This window comes from Dipodomys merriami, unplaced genomic scaffold, assembly GCF_024711535.1.
Source record: "Dipodomys merriami isolate MVZ:Mamm:240054 unplaced genomic scaffold, mDipMer1.0.p SCAF_18, whole genome shotgun sequence".
Taxonomy (NCBI): domain Eukaryota; kingdom Metazoa; phylum Chordata; class Mammalia; order Rodentia; family Heteromyidae; genus Dipodomys; species Dipodomys merriami.
The window spans coordinates 22,777,484-22,790,576 of NW_027203159.1; the positions used below are offsets into that span (position 1 = coordinate 22,777,484).

At 33.7% G+C, this 13,093-nt stretch overlaps 1 protein-coding gene across 1 annotated transcript; it reads right to left on the minus strand.

The window, feature by feature from the left end:
• Positions 1-220: 220 nt before the first annotated feature.
• LOC138829967 (gametocyte-specific factor 1-like) lies at positions 221-7,490 on the minus strand. The gene is made up of 7 exons (XM_070026457.1): positions 7,357-7,490; positions 6,430-6,467; positions 5,793-5,893; positions 4,596-4,722; positions 4,427-4,510; positions 3,986-4,049; positions 221-304 (listed from the first exon to the last, which is right to left on the minus strand). The coding sequence occupies exons 2-7, from the start codon at positions 6,437-6,439 to the stop codon at positions 280-282; spliced, it is 411 nt and encodes a 136-aa protein (XP_069882558.1). The 5' UTR covers positions 6,440-6,467; positions 7,357-7,490; the 3' UTR covers positions 221-279.
• Between the last annotated feature and the right edge of the window lie 5,603 nt (positions 7,491-13,093).

Below are 13,093 nucleotides of genomic sequence, written 5' to 3' on the forward strand. Positions count from 1 at the left end.
CACATGCAAACTTGAAGAGTGTCAAAATGGACATAAGTTTCCCTACTCGGAAGGGAAACAAATATAGATTTAAATGTGATGGCGGAAGTTTCCATATGCCAACTTTACCATGTGTATGGGGAAAATGACATGGTGAATTCCAATGAAGACATGGGTTTAATTCTGGAGTCAAGGTAACAGTAAATAGTAGAAATCACAATGAATTCATTTGGTTGAGTGAGTTTCACAATATATTTATATATGTAAGATGAAGCTACAACAAGGAGAAATGTTGAGAACTCATGGTTTGTTCAGTGAATGATTCCTAGAAAGAAATAGGAGAAAAAATATGATATTACTTTGTGTGGAAAAGTCCCGAATATATACTATGTATTCTGCCTGTGAACAAGAAACTTCACCAGTATTTGGAGAAATATGCAAAAACTTACAAAAGTAAATAGTTATTTTCAAAAAATTTCTTGCTTGCTCCCACTTCCATTTCCATTGAAACTTGATCATTGTATACAAATCTTCTCGAAAATTATGCTTGGACACTCAACACATTCAAAGCTTATTGAACATGTGAATGTTCAATAAATGTGAATGTAGTCAATCTATTGCTTTAACAATTATGGTATAGTTCTGAAAATCTTATGTATTGGCACAGGTTCTGAAATATATCTTTGATACAATATTCATGGATATCCCATGCATCCAGAAAAAATGATGAAACAGTTCACATAGTTGAATAGAAAATAAAATCTATTGTGGAATTAATATATAATGTTATTGCAATGAACTGAGATCAACATGATAATTTGATCTCCATTTCAAAATTTGTGAAGGGATGCATAAAAACAACGCACAGAGTGGTTATTTCATGAGATGTATCCTACCAAAGGACATATGATTTATGGTAGGCAAGTAAAATATGAAGGGATACCATGCAAATACCTTCAGGTACAATTACAAGAACTGTGTCCTGGCTCAAACAAATAAACTGCTTTTCCAGTATTCTGTGTGGACAAAACAAATGCCATTTTGTAGTGATAGTCATTTTGTGAAGTGGTATCTGGGAAATATATTAGAACTCCAGAAAAATAATTAAAATTAAAATAAAATAAAAATGAAAAAATTAAAAACATATGCATGTAACCTGTTAGTATGAACACAGAAATTCTAGAATTTAAATGAACATTGAAAATTTCCACTAACTTAATTCCACAAAAATTTTGGTTATGAGAATTCTATGCCAGGGACACAACAATATTTGGAATACATGATTAGTGTCCAGCTCAGGATAACAGTCTTGAATGTCAATGGTTCAATCAGGGATTCATTCTTCATTACCAAGGAAGACATATAAGAAAACAAATCCTGGACAACTTGTGATAAATGTTTATCATGAGTGAGTAAAATCAAGAATTGAAGGGAGGCAAAATTCTTCTACACTCCAAAATTCAGAGTAATGTGCCATACTTCAATTTAGGGGTGTTCAAAGAGAGTAGGGAAAAGTTGTAACACCATTTCAGTTTGTGCACACACATACACAAAATTTGCATCTACAAATGGACAGGTAATTGAAATATATATATATATATATATATATATATATATATATATATATATATGAGCAGATTTGTGTGTGATCAGATATATATATACAGATATATTCACACACACAAAGTTAAGTTTGGATAAATTTTAACAGACAAATAAATAAGTAACCTGGTATCCTATATTGTCACAGATGCTCTGATAAATTCCCCAGTTCTCTAGTACCATCCACATTTAGAAGTAGAAAAATTTTGTTTCCATATGTAAGTTGTATTAGCATAAAGGAAAAAGATTAGTAATACCATGGAATCCCATTAAGTGTTCTAATAGTCGATGAAGTTAGGGAAATATCACTGCCCCCTCAAACATTACTCTCTGAATTTCAAAGAGAAAAGGCAAGATATTATAAGTAGGGGGTGAATAAAATCCAACTGGCTCTTATGTGGATAAAAATAGTTCAGATATTTTGGAAATACTAGTGAGTATGGGGCATTATTGATGAATATCGCATTACATTCCTGTCTTTGTCTATTGCTGTTGGTCATTGGGCTTGAACTAGGGGCTTGGACAAAGTCCCTGAGAACTTCAGAGCTCTAATGCTCAACCACTTGATCGATATTTCTATGTCCTGTTTTGAAGAGGTTAATTGGTGAATAGAGTGTGACACTGATGTATGTTGGGCTGCCCTGAAATCTTATCCTCAGATCTCAGCCTCCTACAGGTTTCTATGCTGCATGTACCAAGCTCCTTTTCTGTTATCCAAAGTGTGTTGATGATTTTTCTGCTTTTTTGTTCCCAATATCCGTGCACATTTCAGGTCTTTGAGTAACCATGATTTTCCTTCAGGATAGTGCTCTGTACTATTCAATTTTTAGGGGACTAATTCCAGAAATGAATCTGAGAAAAATGCTTGATTTATTAATCTGTTATAAGATCCTCAACTGTGAAACGTGTGAAACGCTAGAATTAACAGCATTTCACCTGGCCTGCCTCCTGTGATTTTCAACCCCAAAATCATTTCTCATGAACTTTTCATTTTCCTCTGCATGATGGAGGATGAGAAACTCCCTAACCACAGAATAACTGTATTCTGTTTTCAAATACTAAATCTGTTAAATTTGAAAGAAGTATGAATTTTAGTCCTGTGAATAATCTTCATGAATTAGAACATTCTCATCTGATGCAACGTTAAACGTATCTATTCCTATTAGTTTCCCTCAGTTAGGACTTTCTTCACTATATAAACCGCCAATACATACTCCACATAATATTGTAATATGCTTGACATACAGCAGACAATATAAATCCCTAGTATATTTAGTACCTTTTCACAGGAAGAATATATGAGGCACACTCGTGAGGAAAGGCTCATGTAAATACAACTTGCGTATGTTATGTGAGCTTGTTTTTGTCAGGACTGACGAATGAACAAAATACTTGAAAATATTGATATATCTAGAGTCCATTGTCTCACTTATAAAAGTGATGAAGTCCCACATTTCCAAACAACACAAATTACATGATTCCAAATGGAATAAATACTTACAAAGAATTCCAAGCAAGTCCAATTCCTGTTTATTTGTTCTAATTTTTGCCAACTTACCATGTCAGTAAGAGAGACTTATTTTCCAATTATATAAAAGCAAAAATACAACGTATTTTGTGACGATAGAAGGAAAGCTAATTTCTAGCAATTACAATCCTTTAAAGAATCTCATAAACACTAATGGATAAAATAACTTACTTACATAATACACATCGTATTTTGTTTTTTTCATCTATACCATATCTAATGTATTTCCATACTTTATACAGGAATGTGGAATTTGAAATTCATGTATGTATTGCTAGTTAAAATATAGCTGTAAATACATTTCCTTAACATATATCTTCATAAAGTGTAAAGAGTAATTCATGATAAGGTTCTCCTCAAACACTTTTATTCTAATGCAAGGAGACAATTCAAACCGGGTAGTTATTCCTACAATAGTCATTCTTCAATTTCAGAATGATGACATGATACCCACCCCAAGTGTATATATTTCTCAACTACCAGTTTAAGATACTCCCATTTACACTATCATAACTGATGAGACAATAAATCCTGAAACCATGAAAATAGAAATAAAGATTGGTCCAGCCAAACACTGTATCTATGGATTCCCTGATTTATGTGGGTCATAAGAGAATGAGAAGAACATTCAAAGAAGGTAATAATGATTTGAAGTAGCTTGCGTGATTGAATTTATTATTGGACCTGTTAAGCAATACTTGACATTTGCCACCAATCACAGGGTCACCAGTTCAGAAAAAAAAAACCAATCTTCATTTGTAGTGAGCAAATTATATGAGTATAGAGAACAGAAAGATTGTTATTCATTTAATCTATTAGTTTACTTTCAATTTTGACAAACAAGAGTGCATCCTAAGAAAACAGCATTTTCTTTACCTGTTGTTGCCAGAGGATTTGATTGTGTCCCAAACAAAACTTGGGCTAGGATGTTCCAACGATTCTGCCAAAGGGAGAAACACATGCTTGGTTGACATGCTACATTAGATTGTCTCTAACTTTATGCATTAAAGAAAAATAAGTTTCACGGACTTAAGAGACTTACAAAAAAGCGTTTAGGTGGATAATAAACATTGGAAAAGGGATTCTTAGCCATCGTGCAAAAACCAAATCATTTAGATATTTGACCTGCTTTTTAATCATGTAGGACTGCATATCTACATATATATTATTGATATTAGAATACAACAATACAACGATACAACCATCCAAGTTGAACACATAATTATAATTTCACTCCTATAGGAAGAAATCATACATCAGCACAAGATAAAGTGAGATCAGTCAAGGAAAATGCAGAAAAACCAACAAGCTCTTTACCTATATCCCAGTCTTCCTCAGAGGAAACATATTGCCATGCATTTTCAGAACTCTTGTCTTGTCTCTGGTTCCAAGTGATGTTCGCTACAAGCAAGAAATACCATCAGAGTACGATTCCAGTACAACTGGCCTGCATTGACTTGGATTGTATTTTAGATATCAGGCTTACCTACATCATCTTCAAGGAAAGTTTTGTCCATACAAGTTGTGATATGTTTACTGATTTGATCTCGAGGAACAAGGTGGCGAGCATTGTAGGGACATGTAGCAAATTTGGCTGCAATATCAGGATGATTCTGTGTAACAAAATTTCAAATATGAAAAATATTTTCAAATTTTCTCTTTTTAGATTTCTTTTGGAACCACTGCTTGTGTGCTATGTTACTGCATCCTTTTGCAGGGGCCTAGACATACAAATTTAGCCATAGAACCTCTTCTCTTTGTTCTCACTTGATAGTGAACCTAAGAATCTCTATGATTTCCTACCTGGGATGGTATCAAAAAATGATACAGAGATATAAACCTCTTGGTTTGATATGATTTTATTCATGAAGATCTGGTGCCATGCTCCACAAAATTTTATACTGAGGAACATGTATACTTAATTTTATCCAATATTCACTCAAATATTGATTATTTAGGTACAGTTTATAAATGCATAGAAACGGTTATTTTAAAAATATTTGAAAATATCCAAAATGATGGGTTATCACAAATGTGTTCTTTACCAAACACAATGCAAGAAACTGTGTTTCCCATAGAGCTCTGGAACTTACCGTAGCAGTATTAATTAAAAAAATAATTTTCTACCCATAATTCTGGCAACTTTCAAATACTGATTTTTTTCAAACTAAGAAGAGCAATTTTATAATCAATATCCTAGATATACAAAAGAGACACATGGCATCTTCTATGTTATCAGATTATGACCATGGACTGAAACCTGAAGTATCGAAATTGAAATCTAGGCCATATTATAATAGAGTGGGTGTCTTAACAAAGTAATTTAATGTTTAAAATTCGATTAATGTATATTTGGCCATTAAGTAAAGGGAAGGAAAAGGAAACTACCTGAAATGTTTGTAAAATAAGCCACACAGAATTTGACACCATTGCCCCCACTAACCATCTTGCCTATGATCTGCTTTCAATAGAACTCTTGAAACAAAACTCTAGAAATACACATGTTGGACTTCCATTTTTGTCTTACTTTCCATTACATGCTGCAGAGATTTCAGTAAATACAAAATGTTCTCCAAAACATTTCTCCCCACAGTTTCACATCTTTCACATACAGTTCCAACAAATTATGTTAAAAACAATACTCAAATGTATCCATGAACTAAAGAAGTTATGTAAAACCAACCTTTTTACATTTCACCAGATGGTATGGTAACCTGCATGACCTGATTTTGTGATATTTAACATAGGGACATTGCAACAACCTTTCAGGATCCACAGATTCCTCTGAAAAAGAAAAATATCCCAGGAAAAATAAGTACATTGGGGAAAATACAAACCTTCACTTTTAGTTCTAATGAACTATACCTTAATTCAGGAATTCTTACTTGGAATACGTAGACTCAAAAAGTGACTATTAATCTGTAATTAAATTTTTGATATATTCTCTGTTCCTACTAGGTAGATCTTATATTCTAGTTATGAAAAAAAATATTCATCCTACTTAATTATTGAGTCAAATGGAACTGTTAGCTTGAGTTATCTTCTGAGAGCACACACACATTGAAGGCCCCTGATTTAATTGCTTCCTTATATTTCAATCTAGAAAGTGTCTATAATTTACATGTTTTTTGCCTTTCAACATAGCATATCAAATGTGAAAGTTATAATTATCAGAATTTCTAAAAATTTCAAAGTCCATCAGGAAAACTACTACTATTTTTTTCTGTCTGTTCTTGTCAATATATCTTTTGTGATGAAAACACAACGTGAACTCATCCATTTAAAATAATTCCCCCAAACAAATACATAAACATGTTTACCTTCTTCCATTCTGACAGCAGGTAAATATCAGCAGGTCCTGCAGATAGAAAAAATATCTGAGAGAATATATGGCTGTATACAACAATATCACATGTCTTAAATGTGATTTCCTCAGTGGTAAGAAAAACAACCCAGGGGAATCTATTCATCTGTAATACTTGTTTTGCTAGACATACATGAAATGAAAGACATTGATAAGTCTTTCTACATCACAGATTAGTCATTCATAGAAAGTAATAGAAACAACTTTTGAAAACGAATAGCATGTTTTTCAGGCATTTGTTTCTTCAGCATAGAAAACAAATGCTGCATCATGACAAGTTTTGAATGGGTTTGGAAAAGGTTTGCTAAATTATGGATATTTGAAATAAGAAATTCTGAATTCCGCTTTACTAATACCCAATGCCTATTGAAAATATACACTCTTCTGAAGAAGGATTTGCCATTCTTATAGATATGTCTTGATTCCTACTCAGATCATCAGATCAATAGGGAGTATGATTCAGGTAACTGATTCTTTGAGAACATGTGTGTCACAAAGGAAAGGAATCAATATCCATGAGAGTCAGTGTTTGACGTTAGGACTGTGGTTCAATAGGTAGTACATTTCAGTAGTACAATGTCTAGTGGCCATGAACTAGAGCCAGAAAACATTAAACATATGATTGCTTTGACCCACACAAAAGTAAGGGGAATAGTAGTGAATTTCAAGTTCGCCAGAATGGAAATATCTATTTTCTGAAGTCTGAGGAATTTAATTCATTTACCCATGGAACAATACTGCCTACTTGGAGAACATTATACGAACTACATCTCGGTATGTTAGGGGTAGAAATCGAGAAATGTCCCAGTCACATACAAGAGCCAAAGAGATAAATTACATGTATAAGACGTAGAAGAAGGAAAAGAGGGCAAGGTACTGTTACCTGTCCCCTTTAGTTAACTGGATTCACCAAACAAGTCAAGGATCTCTTCCTCCCCACAACGGACCAGCTCCCAGTAATAGGTTTTCCGTAGCAACAGCTTCCTCTGTATAGTGTCTTCTTTGGGTGGGACCAACGTTATTGTGATGTAGCCCATGAACCTCACTTCTGTCTTAAGAACGGAGGAAACTCAGCAACACTTCCTCATATGACAACGGAAATGTTGACTTCCGGGATGAACCCGGAAGACAAAGTCCCACTTCCTTTTAGTATGCATTGGTGGACCACAATTCAGTAGATTAGAAATGTGCGAGTATTCAGTGAAGGAATAATCTGAATGGAAGTTACATAGTCTTAACTGATTCTTTGTACATTTTTCTCCCTAGACAGCAATACACATTCTATGGTCAATATGATCAAAATAATTCAATCCTTAAGTATTATGATATTTTATTCACTTCTTTAGTTCTCTTATCAATATTTAGAGTATGAAAGAGTTTAATAAACACACTTATAAAACTTATTCCCCTTCTGCCAAAAACTTTCCTTTGACTTCCTTGTAGATATGCTTGATCTTGGTATATATCTTTGCATCTTCACATTTTATTAATATTCATGAAAGTAAGATTAATATAATCTAGAATTTCTCAAAACAAGTAGTTGAAAATATTAAATGAAAAGAACAAGAGAGCGACAACTTCTCATAATGATTTTTAATTGCTATATCACACATTTTTACCTATACAAATATTAACATTACAACATACCATCATAAAAGAAATGTTTGTGAATGTATGGGTTTCTGTATAAAGATGTGCATAATTTAATCATATAAATATATACATAACCTTTATTTAATTAACAATAATATAATCTACATGGAAATTTGCTGGAATATAATATGATTATAGAATTTTCAACTCAACAATTTATTGGCAGGTTTATGTTGAACACATGAAATTCAACTAGGTTTTAATAAAATATGCAAACTTTTAAAAAGCTGAATTGATGTGTGTACTGATTTATAAAATGTGGTACAATAGAATAAGTCACTTCTCCAGTATTATGTAAAGTGCATATCATTACTTTTCAGAAAAACTAAGCAACTTATTTTTAAGAAGTACCAAAGATTTTGGGGTATACTACATTTCAATTATACTAACATTCAGTACATTTGATTTCTACTTAGAATTCTTCCTGTTATTCCTCAGCATGCAATAAGTTCCTGATTCACATTCTTTCTGTTAAGACAACAGTAATTTCTGTGCCTTCCATTGTGTTCCAGTAGTCTACTATATACAAGATATTTATACTAACATCATATTCAAGTACAAGTAATATAGATAAATTTAGACACAAGGTAAGAAGGAATTAAGTATGTTGTACTGATGGAATAGACTTTAACTGTTTTTTTTTTTTAATAGAATTTGCCTAATGAAAGAAACCATTACCAATAGTAAACATTGTGTGTTTGATATTGTAGTATGGCTCCTCAAGAAATAGGAAAAAGTCAATGAAGTTATATTCTAGTAGGTGACATTTAAATATGTATGTACATTTACAATTTGATCTAAGAACATTCGGGCAAAAAATGCACACAGGCCTAGAAGCAGGGAAACTGATTTAATGGACCACTTCCTTCGTGTCAATGACAGGGAATTCTCTATTTTACTGTCTCAAACTGGGTTCTCCCAATCACTGTTTTCTGAGATAAACATCCATGAATTGATTGATGATAGAGAAATTATGGTGCCTCTAAAATTGATGTATGCATATAATTCTCAATAATTGTACTGACATTCAGTTTCTTGTAAAGTATTTTTGCGCCTTAACAAGAATGTAGCACAGAGTCACAAAATGTATTCATTGATAATTCCTCTAATCATGATATAAAGATTCCCATTTTCCTGCCAAGATCTCTTTTGGAAAAATGTAGAAATTTAAAAGAAAGGATTTTTTTTTCATTTGTGTTGATCATTGTCTGGAAGGCCAAAATTATCAGTCTCTTTATGTTAGATAGTTCCATTATAATATATTGTGTGATGAGTTGCTCCATCCTACATTGATTCCTTGAGACTTCTAGTCTCTACATAACCCAATATGAATAGAAAGTGCTGAGGTTCACAGGTGGACTCTCGTTAAAAGTGTGTCATGTAAATATTCATGTTGAATCAATTCCAAGAGTTGTACTTACATTCAAATATTTGTGCAAAGATTCCAAACAATATTTTATACCATTCAATAGGAAAAGTATCACAGTCTATATAGGTAATTCACAAGAAACACCTTTTCACAAAAACACCATATCTGATGATCATCTTCTGTATTCACATATCTAATCTATATCATAATTATATTGATCCAACTTTCTCTACAAAGGTAGATCCTTATGAAATGGGCTTAAACAACAAGCCCAATTAGCAACAAGAATGAATATTTTCAGTTTATAATTTACTCATGTTCAATACTACCTGACAATAAGCTGTATTTTCAGAAAGAAAGATATAATACCAGTTTGTATAAAAAATTACTTTCTGGAAAAAAACAAATATTAAGTGATTATTCAACTTTTATGTAAAACAAATTGCTATGATCTTTTTTATTGTGTGCTTATGGGAAATCAGTATTCAGAGAACAATGCAGATAATAGTTTTTGTTTTGTTTTGTTTTGTTTTTCTTCTTTTGTCGATCATGGGGCTCAAACTCTGGGCCTGAGCACTGTCCCTCAGCTCTTGATCAAGGTGAGCACTCTACTACTTGAGCTACAGTGCCACGTACGGTTTTCTCGTAGTTTATTGGAGATAAGAGTCTCATGAACTTTCCTGCCTGGGCTGGCTTTGAACCACAATCCTCAGATCTCAGCCTCCTGAGTAGCCTCCTGAGTAGCTAGGATTACAGGCACCAGCCACCAGTGCTTAGCAAGATAATAGTTTTCTTAATGTTAATCCCAATGTTATCTTAGGAGGTTGTAATTTAACTTTGACTCAAGTAAGAAAAATAATGAAAATGATTATTTAAAATTCTCGTGAAAATCAGGTGCCAGTGGCTCATACCTGTAATCCTAGGTATGCTGTAGGCTGAGATCTGAGGATTTCACTTCAAAGCCATCCATTGTAGGAAAACCTATATGAGTCTTAACTACAACTGATAGAAAACTGGAAGTTGCTCTGGTCTCAAGTAGTAGAAAGCTCACGTTGAGCTGAAGAGTGTAGGGATAGAATTTAATCTCCAAAATTGACTAAAATTATTCTCAAAAGAAGCAGTTTTGGAATGCACCACGGCATTTATATGAAGTAAAATCACATTGTATATTTTTGTTCCCGGTCCCACTCTGAAAGACACAGAATGATACAGAGTCTTCATTTACTCCCTTATTCTTTCATATGTCATGCTGTTTTTCTGTTGCCATATTTTGTTAATATTCAATAAGCAATTTCCATTCCTTCTTTATGATTTCATTAGTTGTTGGGTCTTCATTGGTCTTTGGACGGACGGGGTCCGAGGAGGGGTAAGTGCGGCCACTCGCCCGTTCCCCAGCCTCCCTTAGCCCAGGAGACAATCAGACGCAGCGTGAGTCAAGTCAAGCAGGAACTCATTTATTAACAGGGAGCATCCCCTTTTTAAAGCAAAAGACTGCATGGGAGGAGAGGAAATGGTATCAACCTATCACTGAAAGGCCATACCTTATCATGCACCCAACCTTCCATGAGATGTTTACACACTGAACCTAAACAAATCTAGCTCTGCCCACTCAACTTCCTCTCAGGGCCATCTTTGCTACCTCTGTTCCCCACATATTTCCCCACAATTAGTATGGTAAAACAAATTTCAGAGTATTGCCCCTGATGACTATCACTCAACTTAAGCATAAAGAAGAATATCTGGAAGGAGAATTTGCAATATTAATGTAGATGCTTATATTCAATTTCCTACCTATTATTATATTGTTGAATTCATTATTTCATTCTGCAATCAATAAAGCAAGGTTTGTGTTCCTTTAATCAATTGGTATTGAACAAAACAAATTTGAATTCCCTTTAAAGAATTTCACGACTTCAAGTAGCATCCAGAGTAACTAAAATATTAGGGCCTATTATGTTTTGACACTTTCATTTGGCAATTCTCATTAAAAGACCTGTATATAGATTGTCAATCTTCATATACTTTTTTTGGATTCCAAACTATATGTTCAAACTTATTTATATTTCTTGCTGTGAGAAATGCTATTAACACACTCTACAAGTTCCTCTGATTTTATTAATACACATAAAATGGAAGAAAATCAAAGAGGGTTACATACACATGAGCAATGAATAATCAGAAGAAAGTTATCATATCCATTTGCAGAGTTTGCAGAATGCAGAAAATTACACCAAAACACATGTCGTATAATACCAGCAGAATTATCATAAAATGTGTTATATAAAAGAATAGTAGAAGGATATTAAACCCTGTCAGGTCTTCCATGCCATTATTATCTCTTTCAGTTCACACTAGCATAAGTTGATCTTAGAGTCCTGGGGTCATGAACTGGAATTATACATTCTTTGCCCTATCACAATGACAAGTCTTAAGGGAGACAGTCTAAAAGGTGAAAAATTTTGGTTAAAAATGAAACTAGTGAGGATGATTTCTTCCTTCTTATGGAAGAGATTGTGCTTTACATTAAAGACTCTGATTTACTTTAGAAGATATTATCCAAGGTATGCCATATTTTTCCACCTTCCAAACATTATTTCTGTAGGTTGTTTGTGTGGTTCTTGGATGATTATAGATTAGTCAATAATGAATAGATATTATCGTTCAATACCCATTTTTCCATATCTGTTGTCCTCTTATTTTCTCACAATTTCAAGTTTTGTCATATGGGCAGCAGCATCAGAATGCTTCTGTTGTTATCAGTTTAGAAAACTACATTATCAAGCAACTTGAAGTACAAAAGTCATTGATATTCATGTATAGTTTTGAACACAAGCAAATATTCATATTTCTTACTTTTGTAGTTCAGAATCGTTGTACACATGCATTAGGAAATTTGCTTCAAAACAGAGGTCTAAGAACTGTTTTCAGTATTACCATTCCCAAATTTCCTTTGTGTTCCTTTAAAGGTTTTCATTAAGAAATTTTGGTGCAGGCCAGGCACTGGTGGCTTACGCCTGTAATCCTAGCTACTCAGGAGGCTGAGATCTGAGGATCATGGTTCAAAACCAGCCCAGGCAGGAGAGACCGTGAGACTCCTATCTCCAATAAACCACCAGAAAACTGGAAGTGGTGCTGTAGCTCAAGGGGTAGAGTGCTCGTCTTGAGCTGAAGAACTGAGGGACAGCGCCCAGGCCCAGCGTTCAAGCCCCATGCTGACAAAAAAAAAAAAAAAAATTGGTGCAAAATTTCGTAGCTGAGTGCTGGTGCCTGAAACCTCCAATCCTAGCTACTTAGGTGGCTGAGACTGTTGAGTGCTTGGTCAAGTCTGCCAAAGGAATAAAGAATTTCAGAATCTTCTCTTCAATTAACAATCAGAACGCCAGAAGCATCACAGTGGTTCAAACTAGTAGAGTGCTGGCCTTGAACAAAAAGACCTTATAGGGTTCATTTTCCTAAAATCACATTATCTGACCTTTTCCGCTTGACTCATACCTATACTAGATATTGCAAATAAGGGAAAGCATGGGACCTATGTTTCTTTGGGCCTGGCTTCCTTCACTTAATATAATTTTTTTCCAAACCTTTCCATTTCCTAACA